The following is a 21,214-nucleotide window of genomic DNA, read 5'->3' as shown; positions in this document are numbered from 1 at the left end:
ATTTTGTAAAATACTTAATAAATAGTAAAACAATTCAGAAAAATGTAAAATTTGGTCTCCAAGCCCATATTAATATGGAGAATAAGATGAACGGTTTGGATCGGTCATTTGGATTTTGAATTTTAGATTTATGGTCCAATGCACAAATCCCTCCATGCATTGCAATGCACCATAGCCCATCTCATATATATATATATATATATATATATATATATATATATATATATATATAATATATGTATATAACGTCTACTGGGTTTTTTAGTACTTATTTCAAATGACAATTTAAAATCGTTGAAACCGATCTACTTCATGGGTAATATGTTTGCATTCAAAAATTATAAATTTTCCTATCTATTTATTTAGTATAGAATCAACCAGTAAATAAATAATAAAAATAAATACATTAAAAATAATTTATAAATCTTATTTTTAACGATTTGAATTTATACTAAAATAATTACTTTTAATAAATTTTCATTTTCAATTTTGTTTCTTGTGACATAGAAAACAGAATCTGTTTTTAAAAAGATTCACTCTTCTAACAAAATCTATCAACCATCCGTTTAGAGAATTATGTTCTTGATTGATTTATAAGTCTAATTCTGATATAGATATATATATATTTTTTTTTTTTTATCTTTTAATGTGCAGGGATCACTGTCTCCACATCTGAGTGTGAGAGGAACAACAAGATTCAGAGGCTCAACCAAGCTACATCACCTATCAGTACACTACCAGATGAGTTGATTATGGAGATCCTGTCTCGCTTGCCACCTAGGCCCTTCTTTCGCTGCAGAACCATCTGCAAGTCATGGCTTTCCCTTTCCTCTGAAGCCCTGGGGCTCAACGAGCACTTACGACCAAGTTTTTGCGGTATTTTCTACAACAATCGTTGCTCCGGTGTTGGATTTGTGAACTTATCTCATGGTGCTGACAAGGTGGAACTTGATAGAACGGTCTGCGCCTTATCAAATTATGATATTTTGAAAATACTCGACTACTGTAACGGGCTCCTCATTATTGAAGCTTTGAACAAGAACGCCCCTACTGTGCACAATCTATATGTCTATAACCCGGCAACCCGAACTCTGCTTACCATGTTGTCCTTTAGTCCACCTTTTGACTTTCGAATTTCTTTAGCTTTTGACCCTCGAGTGTACTCTCAGTTCCAGATCATCAGCTTTTCAAACGGGAGTGATGATGGGCAAATATCTAGCTCCATTAATATTTTCTCGTTTAAGAAAGGAAAGTGCATAAGTAAAAGAGAATTGGTGTGTGACACAATGATCAAATTTTATTCAAAGGGCACTTTTGTTGAAGGAAGGCTGTATCGTATAACAACTCGTGGTGAAATCCTGAGCATCAATGCAAACGAATGCTCCTATCAGTTGATCAACCCTCCCGATATGACCAGTCGTACTTTTGATAAAATTGGACAGTCTCAAGGGCTCTTGCATTATATATCTTTGTGCGACAAGAAAGGATTGATGTTTATTTGGGTTCTTAAGAGCTACACTCGACAAGAATGGAAATTAAAGTACCAATTGAACCTTGATAAAATTTATTCAGTTCTGCAGCCTCATTGGAATGTTCTTACTATCTACTCTCGCATACTTCACTTGGGGCATTTTGCATTTCATCCAGAGAAAGACATCCTTTTTATGCCTGTAGGATTATATGATTTGATGTCATTGGATATGAGCACAGGAAAAAGAAAGGAATTGATAAACATGGGTGAGCATATAGCGATGGGTCCTTGGGCTTACATGCCTTGTTACTTGGTATGATTCAATCTCCATGGATGTCTCTTCTTTTGCAGATAACATGTTTTAACTTTTAAGATAAGGCAACTCTTCCCAAAACGGTACTGTAATTTAATTCTGCTGTGATCTGGAATTTCCAAATCTTATGTGCCTTCGAAAATTGATTATTAGCTGCCGAATTTTGCTATTTAATTGATGTTCTCCTTTTGCTTCTTTATGGTTCTTACCTGTCAACCATCCTTTTCCTCTGATAATTTTGGTGTTAGGTTACTTACATCTGATCTGCAATGGAGGCTCTTGTATTTACTGTAATAGCAATATTTATTATATTAGCAGCTCTCTTTTCTTTGGCATGGTCTTCACTGCATTAATTATTAAAATAGAAAATGGAGAGTCAATCAATTTGCAAAAATGATTCCCTGTTAGTCAAGAGAAAAATATGTTTTTGATGATTAAAATGCATTTCATTTATAATGTACCTTGCAATTAATTGATTATCAACCAACAATTGTTTATTTGTTGTTATTAAAATTCTTTGTAAATAAATCATGGACTCATGGCCTTCGGATCTTTACAACTTTGAATGTTTAATTTTGTGGTGCTTACATATTGGGCCTCTGTCTATGAAGCTGGTCACTTTAAATACATAATAAGGAAAGGTGGAATAGACTTGTTATATGGATTTACAGGCTTATCTGCCATAGAAGCACGGGACAAGGTTTGTATCCTCTGAGGCCTAATTAAGATGCCATGGACGAACTGATGTATTTTAGAGCTACTCCTAAGAATTAGGGGTGCAAACGGATCGGATAGTGGTAAAACCATATCCGTATCCGTTTTTATTTTTCGGATACGGATACGGATCAGATATTAGACGGATACAGATATCCGCTTTTTATAATAGTGAATGACATAATTTTTTTCAAAATACATATAAAATTATATAATATATATCTACTATTCGGATACGGATAATTAAAATTCAAAACCATATCCGTATCCGTATCCGCACGGATATTCAGAGATCGGATATCCGTATTAAATTTTTGGATACAGAGTCGGATACGGTCGGGTAATATCCAACCCGTTTGCACCCCTACTAAGAATTCACACCTTGTGAATTCAATGAGCAGCCTTTATGAAAGCTTCTTTCCTGTAAGGATTTATTTTAAATTAATGGTATGTCATATACGAAGAAATTATTAAATTACTAAATGAGAATTATTATGTTTTGTAATAAGAGCGACCTTATAACAGGTATTTCAAAAGCTTTTTTATGTTGTTAAAAAAAAAAAAAATTTACTATATTTTAACCATATTCTCATGTAGTGGTTTAAAGTTATGCAAATTATAGTTGGAAGAAATTAAACCGTATTCTTTTATTTTATGTTACCAAAACAATCTTATATTTTTATAATTCTTTTCATTCTTCTTGACACATTATGATCATAGTTTGAAATGTTGCTCGAAATTTATTCTAATAGGCTTTGTTGCTTTTTCAACTTTTTTTTTTATAGCCTTCCAAAAAAATTGACGGACTGTAAGAATTGTTGTTGTTGTTGTTGTTGTGTCTACTAAATTTTAAAAAGTGATTGTAATATACTTTGCTGCAATTCATAATATCAGGTAAAAGTCGATGCTCGCATTATACATTGCTGCAATGGGATCAATTTAGTTCATATTCAAATAACAACTGGTGCAACTCGAAACTGATTATACTATAAATGACATTTGTAATAGGAAAAAAAATATTGAAGCAATGCATCCAATATGTTATTGATCATTTTGTATTCCTGTTATTTTAATCATGTTGAGTGATATATTTTACATATATTCCATAATATTCATATTGAATGATAAATTATATTAGCCAAACATATAAATGAACAATACCCAATTAGCATCATAAATTGCGCTTATCACCTACCCAATTAGCCATTAAAGAGGATTATTATTCCAACGAGTCAGCAATAAATCTACTAAAAAAGTAATAAATATTGAATATTTTCGCAAAAACAAAAAAAATAAAAATAAAAAATAATAATCTAAATAAAAAGAAAACTGGCATCTGACTCCTTTTAAAAATAAGGGAAAATTCCCAGTGTGCCCATCTAAATTTTTGAAATAGCCAATTTCCCCATCAAAATACCATAATATCCAATATCCCCATACAAATTTAACATTATTTCTTCTATCCCCTTTTAACTATTTAATATTTTATTTCATTATTTTATAACTTAAATTGACCATTATACCCTGACTTTAAAACATTTCCTCTTTCTCCTTCCTGCCTAGAATCCATCTATCTCCTTCTCACCATCTCTGTACTGATTTTCTTAGCGACACTCAGTTGTAACTTGTACGGTTCAGTTGGATAAAAAGACACAATGTGCTCTCAGTTAAAATGATACTTCAATTCGACATTATACCCAATAATGAAAAAAAAAGTAAAATTAAGACTTACAATTTCAATATACGAAGTTTATAGCCATTATTGGAGATTTATAAGTACAATAGAGTGCAGATTTTTCAAGGACAAAAAAGTTATTAGAAGTCCGAAAGAAGGATCTGAGAACCAATTACATAAATAAGCCCCAAATTGAGAAAATACAGCAAAAGGCCATCTCCTCTTGTACGATTGATCTGACAAATTAAGTGTAATTGAATTGTGATAAATTGTAACATACGTCAAAGACCGCCTCCACAAGAAATTGCTTCATTATTTTTTTTTTGAAGATATCTCATCTGATTCAACTGCGCGCGTCCTCATCATTGTTTTAAATTTCAACTCCGTCAATGGAAGCAGATTCGAGCTCTTGGCATCTTTCGTAATTCTTTTCTAATTTGAACTTATATGAATTAGGAAATACTTCTTCCATGGAATCAAAATCATGTTGCTGGGCTTGTTTGTAAGTTTTATCGTTTTTGTTTGAAAAAGAACGTCTCTTTTAACAGCAAGGTAGTTCATCCATTGCACAAATATTAAATTCATTTGGTTCGGTAATTGATTGATGTAATCTTTGTTTTCCATTCACTACATATAGAAACTACGCTGTAAAAAAAATTTACAAGTGAGACAGAGTATGAGATGGCGAGGATGAGAGATGGATTTCAAGGAGGAAGGAGAAGAGGACTAGTTAAAATTAGAGGGTATATTGGTCAATAATATTTTTAAAATAATCAAATAAAATGTTAAATAGTTAAATGGGTATAAAGGAAAGAATGTTTAATTTGAATGGGGATATTGGATATTTTGATGTTTTGATGGGGAAATTGGCTATTTCAAAAATTTGAATGGGCACACTAGAAATTTTCCCTAAAAATAAAAATAACCTTTGCCCGCCAGAAACCGTTGATCCCAACCAAGGTTCTAAATAGCGATTATAGCGGCATAGCGGGGAGACCAAAAAAAAAAAGCTATTGCGAATAGCGTAGCTATAGCGGAAGCTATCACACATAGTGATTTCCCTTTTCAAACTTTATATTCTATATTTATACTAATTATCAACATAATCAATATTAGAGAATTGATGTAACAACTAATCTAAGTTTATACTTTTTATCAATTACGCAAATAAGAAGGAAAAAAAATCTAATAAGTAACATTATTTAATAGTTTATATTTCATGGTATTACATATTATAATAGACAAAGAGCAATTAATTTTATAAGGTAAATGAAGTCAATATACATATTTAAACATTTTATAATTATAATAATAATCAAAATCAGCTTTCAATTGAAACGAACGATAATAATTTTACAAATGAATACTATAAAAAGAGTAATCAAAATGAAGAATTAGTATTTGAATATTTCTCGATATAGAATGATAGAATAAATCACAAATAAGAATATAAGCATATAGTTTGGTTTAGTATACTTATCGTAGAAGACCATGTAACATTAGAAATAAGAATAGAAGTACAGAAGTCCATATAAATTCCAAAAAAAAAACTATGTAGCATAGCGGTAGCTATAGCGGGTCTCATATAGCGGTAATAGCGGTCAGCTATTATAGCTATAGCGGTCGTAGCTGAGTTAGCGCAATTTTATCTCATAGCTTAGCGTTTATGGTCCGGAAAAGCTATAGCGCCGCTATAGCTAGCTATTTAGAAGCCTGATCCCAACTAATGTCCAATGTCATATACTCGTATTTCTAAGTACCATATTTACTTTGCTTTATTATGATATATATTGTTTGAAGCATGAATTAAACTTTATTTTATTTAACATGCATGAGACTTAATTCATTGTCATTCAACCAAATATGATTTGTTAAATATGGTTTGTTTTTTAGACTATGTGGTGTTGTGATATTATTTACTATTTCTGTGATTGGGGACTATATTTGATTGAATGCTGAAATAGAACTTATAATAATTCAAACAATAATGATAGTAATAATAATGAGTAACAATAATAATTAATAAAGTACCTTCCAAGGAGTAATTATATGTTTAACTTAAATTACCAATATAATATTCTCCATATATATAATTTATTTGATATTATGTTGAATCTATCTCTAAATTGTTGCACAAACAAGACATTGTTTATAAATAACAGTGTTCTAAATAGTGCGCTATAGCGGCGTTATAGCGTTTTTGGACCCTAAGCGCTACGCTATGGTATCAAAACGCGCTATTTGAGCTACGGGCGCTATAGCGGTAATAGCGGTCCGCTATAGTGCAAATAGCGCGTGCTATGCAACATGAGCTTTTTTTTTTCTTTTCAATTTATATGGATTTTAAATAAAGGCTCAGATTGGATTTTAACCGTGATTTTTTTTTTTTTGCAATTGACGTACTAAGTTTTATAGTAAACTATTAATTATTAAATGAGAGATCCATCAAACGAAATCAAATAAGGAAACTACAGTGCGCTATGCAACATGAGCTGTTTTTTTTTTTTTTTCAATTTATATGGGCTTTAAATAAAGTTAATTAATTATGCCATGATGTCTAGGTTATTTTGAAATTTAAATAGAAAAAAGATATATTATATCATAATGCTGAATATATTTTGAATAGAAAAAGATCGATAGTTTATGATATTAGTATTACTATGGATATTTTGAGTCACAATTTGGACTTTATATTGGTTCAATATGAATATTATAATTTTTTAATCAATTTGATGTTATTTATTGTTATATGAGACTTAGATAATGTTGATATTTAGTACAAATATATGATATAATTTTTATAAAAATAAAAAAAATGCTATGTGGCATAGCTTTCGCTATAGCGACGCTATTCACTATAGCTTTTTTTTCGGCTTCCCGCTATGACGCGATAAACGCTATTTAGAACCTTGATAAATAGTGATAATAAGATCGAATATAAGCATGATGTCAAGTATTTATAACAAGTATTTTGAAATATTAGAAGTTGCAAAAAGATGAAGTCTAACATCTAATTTTAAGCTCTTATCATAAACATAAGTTTATTTTCAGTCGTAACCAACTAAAAACAAAAGTTTGAAAAACTAATTATTATTTATCGTTCTAGAAAATATTGACAAAATTTTTGATAAAAAAATTGGAACGATCAATAACTGCTATTTTTTTGTCCAAAGATAGAAAGTTTAAATAGGATAATAGTATTCAAATTTTAATCTAATAATTAAGAGGAAATTAATTGTCCGCTCTCTATTGATGATATTTTATTCCTATCCTATTTCTATGTTTTTCATCGATTATTCTTTTGTGCAAGACTAAATATGTTTTTGATTGACATTGTTGAAATAATTTTGTTTTTTTTAACTAATTTGGATGTTTTTCAACTCTTTTGCTTGAATTTTTTGACATTACGCAAACATAGAAAGTGCTCCCACCTGTTAGATAACATGCACGTCTGCACCGCCACATTTGTCACAAACAGATCTAAGATTATAATTAGTATTGAATCGGACAAATTGCTATAGTCACACATTATTGCATAATTAATGGAAGGCGCGATATAAATTAATGAGGAAACAGAGCGGTTACTAAACCCTAACATAAGAAGAACAAAGATAAGAAAAAATTTATTTGATTAGACTTGAGGGGTGTGAAAATTAATGTCCTTTAGCCTCCAGTGAGGAAGCGCGATTGAAAGTCTATTTATTTTGACGGTTTAAAACACAACGTGCATAACAAATTCAACTTGCTTATATAGTTATATCGGCTTGAACATACATTCTGCTAAGATAACTCAAAATTATTCCATCAGTAAACAGTTACCAACCGATAGTATAAATTTGCACAGATTTTCTATCAGAAATAAAAACCGATACAATAAGAAATGTTAATTTATTTAGAAAGTTGCCACCACAGCTATGGTTTATCGGCTTCGCACCATGATCGGTTTAAACTGAAAGAAAATAGGCGTTAGGAGATCCCATTTTTTTAGTAGTGTGTGGTGACGCCTTTTGATTTTAACACGTGTCTACTGAGGAGATAATTACATGAAGACATAAATTGCTACAAGGTAAACAAGCCAAGACAAACGGGTGGGGGATTGCTTAACGGTTTGAGTGAGTCAGTTCGGATTTTGAAAGAAGTTATTCTATTGGGCCAAGTTTTGGGCCGAGTTCAGTAATTGGAAAATTTTACGATAAATTAATTAATGACAAGGATGAATTCATATATGGAAAGTATGAAAATAATGAAATAAAATTATGCGAAAAAGTACGATAGGTCTAATATAGAAAGCTCATTATACTTCAATTGAAAATGTTTCCTTAAATATTAATTGCAATCAGTACTATTTATATATCAAGGTCTTTGAAAATTAGGATCTAAAATGAACACCATGCGAATTGGGAAGTATATATTGTGTATATGTCAAAGACTCTTCTCGAGTCCATTTTTAGAATAGATATTTCGTTTTCCAATTTAAACAAGGAATTGCTTTCTAAATTCTCTGTTCCAGCTGCCTTCTCAATTTGCTTTGTGACAACGTTATAATATATACATGCATAGTAAATCGTAAGCACACACCATCGAAAGGAAAAAATAGCATCAATTAATAATGGATCGCCACAAACAGACATCAAATGGTGCTACAACAAAATCAATGAAAAGAAAGCTAAAAACCATGACAATCAACTTGCTCCCGGAAAATCTGATTGTTGAGATTGCGGCACAGGTTGTTTCAAATTCCACTGAGCCTTTTTCTTTCCTCTATAACCTCAAAAACACGTAATATTATCTCTATATTTGTGTAATTTTTTTCTCTTCTACCTTTTTTTTTTTAAATAATTCTAGCCTACATCTTATGTCACATAAATATTATGGATCATTTAAAAGTAAAAGCTGTTCTTTTTTTATAAATGTTAATGTAGTTCTTTGTATGTATGGCCTAACTCGTACATGTGTGTATATATACTATATTATGAAAAATTAGATCATTAATTGCACGGACCTCGGAACCCGAATTTTTCGTCTGGTAGAGGTAACGCTTCACCTTTGTCAGCCTCACATCAACCAAATCCGAGGATTTTATTTGAACCTCCTCTTATACTTGAGCACTTCCGCATAGGTTATGTCCACCCCATATCGCTGCAACAAAGAATTAAGACTCAGTAACACTTGCAAATGAAGGCTCGGTCAAACATCATATTATTTGTAAAAATAAAGTACCTCATGATTTTTCTCCATATTATCCAAGTTTTTCAATGCGCGGCATCCGGCATGGCCAATACTAAATTCCTTGCTCCTTGCACCTGTCGTTAAGCTTACAAATGGGAATCCCAAGCAAATGGGCAACTTCATCCTTTCTTTTCTAACAACGGAGAGAAAATGTCTCTCTGTATGAAAAGCTCTCTCCGTTGTTTAAGAAAAGAAAGGATGAAGCTACAGCAAGCTATTTTTATTTCTCTTTTTTATTTTCTTTTTGACAAAGGAAGAAGATGAACTTTCGAGTGGGGGGAGTAGGGTTGGGGTGCGTGGGCTGAGAATTTTCTCTGTGAAGGCTTTATATAGGCCATAAATTAGGGTTTCATGGTGCAGCAATATTAATGTTGGCTCTGTCTCAACTCTCCAGTTCTTCTTTTGTCCTGATTAGTCCTCCAATATAAATATTTTACTTCTTATTTTCAATAGCTTCCTTGGAGAACAGAAAAATACTCTTTTTTAAATAACTTCTGAAGAGATTTAATGAAAGTAGGTGAGCTTCTTGAATCTTGGATAATAAAGAACAACTGTAAAAGGGTTCTTGAAACTAATGCAAGGGCTGAATTACAATTTTCCAAAAACCAACATTTAGGGTAAGGCGAAGGTGCTATGGGTTGCATAGAGGGCTACAGTGCTACGGCTCAATATTCGAGTTTTCAAAATTCAAATGGTCAATCCGAACCATTCATCTTGTTCTCCATATTAATATGTGTTTGGAGACCAAATTTTATATTTTTTGAAAAAAATTTACTATTTTTTTAGATAGGTAGAAAATCAGTTAATCTTAAAAATTCTTAATTGTATTAAATTTAAATTTCTGATCAAAGAATAATTTACACATTTTGCAGCTGAATTGGTATAATATAATATTTGCCTACACAGGTGGCTTCTAATTAACTTCCTTTAAAAATTCTAAACAATTCATGATAGAACAAGTGACAACTAAGAAGGAATACAAATTAGAGAATTAATTTTGTAGTTAAGACTCCATATTTTCTAGTTTTATCTGTCCATTATCAGGCATGATGCACAGCATTTAACAGTGATTTATATTGACAATAATGCTAGACTGAATTTCAAATTTTCAAATCAACCTTTACTTTGAAATGTGACATCAATCTATCTCACTTGTCAGTTTTTCTGTAAACTTTCATTTTAATCATTCTCTCTTACATCTATGCATAAACATGAAAACAAATTATAATTATAACAATCGTCACAATGTATAATTTTTAACTCTCTACTCTCTATTTATCATCATTTATCATCACCAGTTTGGATGAAAACAGAAGATATGAAAAATGATTATCAGTTATAATTAAAAATATAAATAAAACTAAAAGGAAACAAATAATAACGTGTCATATGTTTTTAATAAGTACTTAAAAATAATAAAAAATAATTATAACAATGCTTATCTTGTATAATCAAACCCTATGAATTTCCTATATAATAATGACTTCATTCATTAGACTACACTAAAGTTCTGTACAAAGTTGAAAGTTTTATAGAAAAAGGAAATTCTTTATTAAGTTTACATCTTTTCATTAGAGTAGAAGCTAGTAAGATTAGAGTGCAACTACAAACTGACAAGAGAGAGAGATTTGACATTTCAATGCATGTCTCCTCCCAAAAAACTCAACTACTCCCTTAAATTTCTTTAAAACTCCTTTAAACAGTGTATTTGTCTTTAATTTAAATTAAAAATACAATGAACAATCGTAAGATTTTGAAGGAAGATGCTTATAACAATTTAGAAAACATAAACAACACCCATATTAGAAAAGCTATCTTAGATAAGCCAAACAAAACATAAAAATGATCTTTTGTAAAAATATCCTGTAATTTATTTTTATTCCAAAATTTTATATTTTAATTTTAGATATTCTTTCAACCGCTAAAATGAACTTCTTATTTGCATTTCTTCTTCGGTTCTCTCTATTTTTAAGAATTATTGTTATAATTTCTTTGTAAACCGATATCATATTTTCTGGTGGAGTGACTTCCTGAATTTCTAAACCAAATTTCACTCTGAACCAAACAGACAAATAATTAATAGTATAAAATTGTTCAAATACATTCAAAATGTGAAGTTATTAATTTTTTTGCGATTTCTAATTGATTGAAGGATTGTAATTTCTGGATATAGTAATATTTCTCCTTTTCTATTTAGATTGTTTTTGCATTTCTAAGAATTAATCAAGGATAATAACTGTCTTGATCTGTTTAGGTTGGATTTGCGTTCAAACCTTTTTTTTTTCTATTTGTAGCATTTGAATTTTATTCCTATTACTAGTCACATACAGCTGGGTCCTACAAAATTAAATTAATTAAGGGGCCCATCCAACTCATAGTAACTCACTCCATAACATTTTGCATGTACATTGTTATTAATAAACACATTGTAATTAGCGAAAACATAGTACAAACTGATAAAGAATTCCGTGGAATACCCGTTGTCTAATAGAATTGATTGATCTCGATTGCTACTCTATCCATGATCTCTTTATTCATGCTAGCCAACTTATTTTCGATATCAATGTTAGAAGCCAAAGTAGCAGCTCTAACAATTTCATCAACCTCTTCGCTGCTTTACATTTCTTCCGTATCTGTAGTATTGCTAGAACTATCTGGCCCAACATATATGGTTGATCTACTACAAAGTATTGACTTTCTTTACTTCATAGATGTGTTGCCTAATCCATAAGGTTTATGATGAAAGGTTGGTACGCTGACTTGTTGAAATAGAAGGTCATCGGGTACACTAACATATTCCATATTATTTCGTAGCCCATGATAGTTTTTCTGTATTTAAAGTTGGAAAATGATAATTAGGACATAATGGTTATCAAATCCTATGCAATCTTTACTTGCTTTGATAGTTTCAAATGAATCTTAAATTTAAAAGAAATTAAGTATAATATAATTGCATCTGGTACAATTTGTGACACTAATTTCTATGCAATTTTAGAACTCAATTAATATTTATGCTTGAATTAATTAAGCTTGAAATTATTCATTAATTTGAAGCATTTGATTAATTAATATTTCAGAATCCCTACAAGAAACCGACTTACGAAATTGATAATGTGCACAAGTGGCTTAACTCGAGTACAGTTGTAACTTTGGAAGAGATATTTTGTCTTGGGACATGATCACGTCACTAAGAACCTAATTGAGAAGCATGCCGAGTAATTTATATATATGAAGATTTCTATTCTTATTTTAGGGGAATGTTTTTGTATTTGATGAAACAACAAATTAACTTGGTTTCAGGCAAAGACTATTTATTTTATATTTTAGCAAATTTTAAAATTAGGCCATAAACTATTCAAAAAATTTAATTCCTAAAATATATAACAACATCATGAAATTAAATTGTTATACTATTTATAGAAGATTGGTTCATTTTATCATGCTTACCATAAATTTTCTTGTAGTTCCAAGCTAGATATATTTCCTTCCAATTCCATCTTTATCTACATAGCATAGGATATATCTACTTAGATACCAGATGCTAGGATGCCAAAAGACCTGTAAAAGTGTACAAGGTCCAACATTGTTAGGAACCTTCCTTACAAAATTAATACCAAATTACAAAATTAAGCATACGCAAGATATTGTTGTCAATTATCAGGTGAAAACAATAAGCCACTATATATATAACAAACCAAATAAGAGAAAAAATCCCAATCTTATATTGTATATATTGTGATAATCTTGTATGGGCAACAAAATTATGTCCAATTTTAACCACCACCCACTAAAAGCAAATGGTATCAGATTAAAATTAACGGAAATTTTGGGAAACATGGGATAAATAAGTTTCAATAATTTTTAGGAATTGATCCCAGAAAACAAAGTTTCTTTACATTTGTCACAGTTAAAATACTAATATATGAATGACTGCTTGAAACTATGCAAAACAAAGTGCATATTTTGGTAACTATATGACAGTGTTTATTTGTACAGGTAAAGAAATACCTGAATAGAAGGGGAGTAGGAGATCACCGTATCGAGTATATATGCTGCTTCACTAGCCCCTTTACCTGTCAGAAGGGAAAGCTCAAAGCTGAGCTCGAAATACTACAACTCTTTCCTGTCAAAAGCGAGCCTGAACAATAAAAAACATGGATGGCCTATTAAATTTGAAAGCAAATATCCATGAATATTCATTTTTAAATATTAAGGCGACTAAACTCCTTTGCAAAACTAATATCATGAGATTGAATTTATGTTGAAAACTTCATGAACCAGATCAAAGTGGAGAATGCCATCAAAGAACAACCACCATGCATCTAACAAACTCTTTTAAAAAAAATATTTTAAAATTTAACAAAACCTTATTAACACATGATAACTTCTGCAAATAAACGGACAGCACTTCTCTTTGTAAAATGGGGGTCTACAAAGGGAAGTTGATGGATAGGCATAAGAAAAACAAACCAAACGCTTGAAGATGGTGAAGAGATGTAAAAAACATGGACCTAAAAACCTTTACGTAATGAGTGAATGTAATCTTATATATTCATGCAAACATCTAATATACTGATTGACAATTCCTTTTCTGTCATTTACCTCACAAATACTTCTCTTCTTTATTTCTTTTTCTCTATTTTTTTTTCCGTTTTGAGCAATGCAGGAGATGAGCTTTGGGGTGGGGGAGTGGGGGATTGGGGTGGGCTGAGAAATTGCTTTGTCAGTGTAGGCTTTATATAGGCCATAAATTAGGGTTACATGGTGCAGCAATATTAATGTAGGCTTTATATCAACTCTCCATTTCTACTTTTGTCCAGTTTTTCCGTTCGGCAATATGCATAAAATAAATAAATTATAAATATTTCTATTTAAATAAAATAAAAATCTGAAAAAAAAATAGTGAAACTGGAAAAAAAAATTACGGTTTCTCTTTTTTTTTTTTAGCTACTGGTTTTGGAATTCTAAAACCAGAAAAAAAAAATTTCAGTTTTAGAATACTGGAAAAAATAATTTCCAGTTTGGGTAAATTTTGAAATCCTACCAACTTTGGTTATTTTTTGAAATTTAATTATTTTTTTGGATATAAATAAAAAAATCAGCATATTTTCCTTCTTATATTTTCAACAGCTTCCTCGGAGAACGTACAGAAAAATACTCTTTTGTAGATTAATTATAAAGAAAGAGAGTTAATAAACCAAAACACATTTATGACATCTAATCAAACAATATATATAGTGTTGTGACAGTAATTTTTGTTACAATCAAACAATTATGAATATAAACAAAGTAAACTTTTTGATAACTTCTCTATAATCAAATAGATTGTATATTATGTTTTATAATGAGCCAACTCCTATCACTGGTCACAGAAGGGTGCAGGGTTCTACAAAATTAAATAAACTAAGGAGCCCACCTCTCATATAGTAACATCATAAATGTAACACAGAATATGCAACAGAAGAAAAGTCTTTTTTTTTTTGTTTCTTTTGCTGTAGTTGACATAGATTGTACAAAATAAATTGAGGCAGATGGAAACTTGGAAACGATAAGAAAACTTGAATAAGAGTAAATCGAAGTTTGCAGGAAAAACTGACAAGTCAGAGAGGTAGATTTGACATTTCAAAGTAAATATTTATTTGAAATTTTGAAAATAACTCATAGCATTAATTAGTTTTAGTACTTTTTTGGTGTATCACAACGTTCTACAGAGAAGCCCAATTACTCGAATTAATATCTTAAAACCCCACATATTCTCTATATTTCACACTCTCAATTTAGTTTTTCAAAGCAAGAGGAAAACATTATTTTGTTACCTCTCAATTTAAGTCTAGCATACTGTGATGTACCATTGACCCACTTGTTTAGGTTTGCTTCTCTCTCTCTCAGTCTCTCTCTCAAATACCAGTATTTGTTAAAACATCATATCTTTTGGAAGCCAAAAAATGTCTGATATGGTAATAAAGGGGGCACTTTAATAAAAGGGTCATAAATGTCATTATAAACACTTTGCAACAAAGATTATGAGTTAAAACATTAAAATCTTTCAAACCAGACAGGTTTTTCTTAGTCATCTGATAATATAGAACAGAGGAAAAAGGTTTTCTTTCTCTTGGGACATGCCTCACGTTTGACTTGATTGTATAGATTTTGGGAAAGAAAAAACTAAAAAATTGATTGTAGAGAATAATTATTGTAGCTTTCTCGTCTCTCAACGGATAACTGCTGACAATAAATTAAAGGCACCACAAGCACAGTGAATGGCACGGATAAAAGGATTTTGTGCATCTTAGGGTAAATCTCAGCCACTTATTCTAGATCAAACGGTTGAAATTTAAAAGCTTATTCCTCAACTACTATGTACCTGCATATTGAAACAAAAGAAAGTTTTTAATTTCTAGTCGTTTCAACTTCTCTACAATAAAGGCAATAGTTGACTGGTCTTAAGTGCCACACTGGTTTACTTTTCTAAACCCAACTCCTATTACTAGTCACAGATGCGCGGCTGGTCCTACAGGACCTACACAATTAAATTAATTAAGGAGCCCACCTTACAGTAACTCACTCCATCAAGGTTTCATAGAAAATGTAACAAAAGAAAAGTTTGACTTAGATTGTAGAGAATAAATGAGGCATGCAGGTTGGAACGATGCAACAGCTTAAAAGAATAAATAATAGAAATCCTTGATGAAGATATATTAGTGACCTACTATGTGAAACAATAATAATTGTTGTTGTTTGAGAAGTTTGATAAATTTTACTAAGCAACTCAACTTTTGGATAAATATATTTTCCAAAAAAAAAAACGATTATGATAAATTATTAGGTTTTCTTTTTATTTGAAAAATATTTGTTCAACAATGTATATTTTTGTTGTCTATTTTTCTTTTTATTTGAAAAATGTAATATGCAGTGTTGCACTTGTGGGAAATAGTTTTGTTTAAATTTTGTTCTAATGCAATTGAAGTATCTTGTCTGTAACTCGTTTGTGCAAGAGCTGTGTCATTGGATTAGGAGGTTGTTCATGATCTATTGGTTAGATTAGATAAATCATGACTAATTATATCACTTTTTTACCATGAATGTTTATTAAGTCATTACAAAAATTACATTATTATTTATCCATTACAAAATTTACCAAACATAAATTATTATTACTGATTATTAGGTTATTTTTATCAAGAGTAAAGCTAGCGTGTGACATGCTCACCAAGAAAGTTTGGTGAGCATAACTCCAAAAGTATATCGGATCGACGTCAAATGTCAAATCCAAACCGTTGAAATCCATGTACTTCATGAGTGATGCATATACATGCAAAATTTTGAAAGTTTCAAGTTTATTTGCTACACGGTCAAGTGGTCAAAGAAATGAACATTTTATTATAAGTTATTTTATATATTCAATTTTTATTATTTCTTTGACCACTTGACCGTGTAGCAAATAAACTTGAAACTTTCAAAATTTTGCATGTATATGCATCACTCATGAAGTACATGGATTTCAACGGTTTGGATTTGGCATTTGACGTCGATCCGATATACTTTTGGAGTTATGCTCACCAAACTTTCTTGGTGAGCATGTCACACGCTAGCTTTACTCTTTTATCAATTACTTTTTTATTATTTAAATTATTTTGCTTTTTTCTTTTTTTTTTCCATTTCAAGAATGTGATGCTTCGTCTATCTCTTGTCAGAGGAGTTTTAATGAAACTTTAAGAGAGTCGTTGAGGTTTCTTGGGAGAAGAGAGAACTGTAAATTAAATCCAGATTCCAGACCATTCCTTATATACTGTAGGATGCAATAACTGAGGATACACTTCCAATAATCTGTTTATAGAAACAAATGATCGGATCCGTCATCATGCCATTGCAATCTAACTTTTACGCTATTTGTCTAATGTTTTTTATAAATCAAAATTAAAAAAATATTATTTTTTTTACAAACATCATAAGAACTGAAATATTATTTCGGTGCGAATATTTTTTTTTCAAGAATCGAAATAGCAATTTGGTCCGAGATATTTTCACAATTTTTCAACGTATTTTTCCAAAATCTGTGAAAACGACTCAGACCATTTCGGTTCTAAAAAAAAGGAAACGGGACCGAAATGACATCTTGGTTCTTAAGATTTTTTTTTTTAAAAACAAAACAATCAAGTTGGTTGGATAAATTTTTTATTTTTATTTAGGGTTTCTTGTCTAATATTTTATAGAGTAGAACTAGGGTGTTCTTAAGTTCACTAAGCCTCTTTGTGAACTCAACCTTAAAATCTATTAAATTAATTTCAAATAACAAATTCGAACTGTTGAAATCATTCAATTTATGAGTAATGGGTCTACATGTGAAAATTTTAAAGTTTCAAATTAAATTAGTATAAAGTTAAGTAGTCAAAATTAAAAGGTTTATAAATTAATTTTAAAGCATTCATTTTTTGAATACCTTTTGATCACTTTACTCTATACAAAAATAGTTTAAAATTTTAAAATTTTCGCATAGAAACACATCACTTGTAAAGTAGAAAGATTTTAACAGTTTGAATTCATCGTTTAAAATCAATACGATATGTTTTAGAATTGAGTTAGCAAATAAATTTGGTGAATTTAGTAACACCCTAGTTCTACTCTATTTTATATAATATCAATTTGTATAAATTAAAAAACCAATGATGTATAGGACTGCAGGGTTCAGCTGGCGCTCAGAATAGCTCCCAGTTTGTGTGCACATGGCGTGGCGTGATGTTTGAATTGCTGCTACACCGATGGCGTAAAGCTCGCGTCCTAGGGGAAGCTATGTATGTAGGAGATTGCTTATTTCCGAAGCAGCCGGGCAGTGGAGTTGAAGCGGCAGGTACGTGCATTTGGTGCAGGATTACATGTGGACTTGTCTTGAAGGTGGGGCTATTTGTAATTGGGACATTCATTTATTCATTTCTTGCACCAATTTCATCTGAGATCATTTGGGAGCCAGGGACTTGACTACACATATACATTTACATTGAAACGCGACTAAAATTTCCTTAACTGCTCCTGTCAAATCTCTCTTTTGCTCAACCACTGTAATTTGTGAGACCAACTAACTTGCAAGAAACACAACCATTAATAATTAAGTTCAATTTTGCAATTCATAAGAGCGCAGTAGAATCAGAAAAATTATATTTTAAAATATTGATTCAATTAATATCTTAAATATTGATCTATTTTTCTCAAAATTATTTCAATAATATAATACAGATTTAAATGTTTCCCAAAGTTGGAGGGTCAGCAATGAATGAGGTACTGTAGGACCTCAATTAGCAAAAGTAGAATTGGCTGATTACTCTTATTTGGGGTTTTTTTTATTTGAAGTTTGTTCTCCTCTTGTTGTAATAACTTTCATTGTTATTTCCTGGTTTGCATGTGTTGCACTGGACGAATCCGCATCTGCTGAAATCCTCTCAGGATTTCAGCCGATATGAATTTTGCACTGGACTGGTATTCTATAGATTTTGTTTTGGTAGCCTCTACCAAACTTCTTAAAAAAAAAAAGTTTCCTCCAAGAAATCAACATTTACTCTGAAATGTCTATCTCTCTCTGTTTCTCTATGTTTTGTCAGTTTTCATGCATCTGCCACTATTTTATGGTTCCTCCCACTATTAAGTAAAATATCTTAACTTTATATATCATTTATTCTTTTATTAAACTTTTATTTATCTAATTTCAATATATCAACTTTATATAGAATTTTTTTTTGTTGTTATTAACTTTCATTTATCAAACTTCAAATAATCAACCTTATGTAGAATTCATTTCTTGTTATTATACTTTCATTAATCTAATTTGAACTGATCAACTTTATATATAAGTCCTATGTTGTTATTAAACTTTCATTTATCTAATATAATGAACTTCAGATATTTATCTAAATTTAGTTATATTCTTCAAATTCTATACACATGTAATTGAGTAATAAATATAATTAGGTATCGTATTAGCATGAAAAAAGAAAATAGAAATTGACTAAAATTGAGGTTGTATATTGAGAAAATAGAACTTGGGGTTCAAACCGGGTAATTGGATAAAAAGCCGGTCGTACATAAGCTTTCTATTTCGCCCGTTCGATCTTCAATGAATGGCTAAGATTTATCCGAAGAAGCACAATTCTTGGTTGGATCTGTAGCTTAGAAATCCGATCTATGATATGATGTCACTTGTCACGTAGGCATTCACTGTATTTTCAGTGATGCGACTACTTGTGGATGCATAAACCGGTGTATTTAATTTCAAGTCAGAGGTCAAGATCAACCTGATAATATACTGAGAGACGATCAAGCTTAAAGGGTGATTCTTCTCAGTTCTGGGAAATAAATCTGCTGTGATTCCAATTAAATAACAGGGTCCTGTTATTCCCAGTTCTCTGTGTGGCAAATGATGGATATATGAATCGTTCATCACTTCTAAGAAATTAAGAAATTACTAAATGAGATAATGTATTTATGTTGGTAAAAATTAATTCATGACGCTTAAATCAAAGAAGGAATTATGATGTGATTAAAGCGATAAAAGTTTTGGAGTATTAATATATATAAATGTGGGTAAAATCTTATAAGTTTTCAATCGGCCATAAAAATTATGAGTTTAAAACTTATTAAATCGGCCTAAAAATTTGAATATTTTTCTTGACTTTTGACAATTTTTTTAATTTTATATTTTTCAACTAAATACAGGTAAAAATATGTACATGTATACAAAATATTGTCACACAAAAACTAACAAATATATAAGAAACATAAAAATAATTCAAATACGATATTACCAGTTCCGACGTAAAACTCTCTCTGATAAATCAAAATTATTAATGTGAGTATGGAAATTATGGAAAAGATAATTGTTAGGGAAAAAATAACAAGAATTAAATCGATTCGCATTTTTTAAGTCATTACAAAAATTACATTACTATTTATCCATTACAAAATTTACAGAAATTAAATTATTATTGCTGAATATTAAGTTATTTTTATTCATTACTTCTTTCATCATATAAATAATTTTACTTTTTTTTTTTCCATTTCATGAAACTGATCACGTATGGCTTTGTGCATGTATCAAGATAGTAGTTGAGTTTTCTTGGGAAAGAGACTTACATTGAAATGTCAAATCTCTCTCCCGTCAAATTTGTAGGTGCACTCTCATCTTATTTCTACTTTAAGAAAAAGATTAAAAAACTTAATATTTGGAATTTCCTTTTTTTCTATTAAACTTCCAACTTTATATAGAACTTTATAGTTTTGTCTAATGAATGAGGTCATTATTATATAAGATATTCATAGGGTTTGATTATATAAGATGCTACTGCATGATGATTATTATTTTTAAGTTCTTATTAATTAAAAACATCTTATACATTACTAATTTGTTTTCCTTTAGTTCTATTTCTATGTTTAGTTACAACTGATAATCAGTCAATGTATCATATTTTCTTTTTTTATTCAAATTGGTGATGATAAATGATGATAAATGGAGACTAAAGAGTTAATATAGAACTAAAGGAAAACAAAACATTACCGCGCGCTAACATGTACACTCTAAAATATGTAAAATAAACGAAAATATGTAAAAGGTGAAAGGTGAAAGGTGTTAATATACAACTGATAATCAGTCAATATATAGAACTCATCAACTTGGTTCATGTACACTCTAAAATATGTAAAATCAACGAAACATTACCGCGCGCTAACAACATGGCGATCAAAGGTGAAAGGTATTACACAGCTGTCTGAAACAATTCTCTTAGTTACAAACATGTAAAATAAAAAAAAGTTAAACAAATGATAA

The 21,214-nt window shown here is 30.3% G+C and overlaps 1 protein-coding gene across 1 annotated transcript; it reads left to right on the top strand.

Moving 5' to 3' along the window:
- The first annotated feature begins 312 nt into the window (after positions 1 to 312).
- Positions 313 to 18,857, top strand: LOC144548828 (F-box protein At5g07610-like). Its single transcript, XM_078297543.1, has 4 exons — positions 313 to 316; positions 655 to 1,737; positions 18,077 to 18,250; positions 18,748 to 18,857. Exons 1-4 carry the CDS (start codon positions 313 to 315, stop codon positions 18,855 to 18,857), a joined length of 1,371 nt encoding a protein of 456 aa, XP_078153669.1.
- The last annotated feature ends 2,357 nt before the right edge of the window (positions 18,858 to 21,214 follow it).

Source organism: Carex rostrata, chromosome 34 (genome assembly GCF_964058835.1).
Source record: "Carex rostrata chromosome 34, lpCarRost1.2, whole genome shotgun sequence".
Classification (NCBI taxonomy): Eukaryota; Viridiplantae; Streptophyta; class Magnoliopsida; order Poales; family Cyperaceae; genus Carex; species Carex rostrata.
Note: the sequence above shows the minus strand (reverse complement) of the source record. Positions and strands in the feature narration are given on the sequence as shown.

Excerpts from the sequence above, each read along its gene's own strand:
- LOC144548828 (XM_078297543.1), top strand. Across the intron at positions 1,738-18,076 it reads AAAGGAATTGATAAACATGG|GACTGCAGGGTTCAGCTGGC; the intron begins GTGAGCATATAG and ends AATGATGTATAG. Across the intron at positions 18,251-18,747 it reads CAGTGGAGTTGAAGCGGCAG|TTTGTTCTCCTCTTGTTGTA; the intron begins GTACGTGCATTT and ends TTTTATTTGAAG.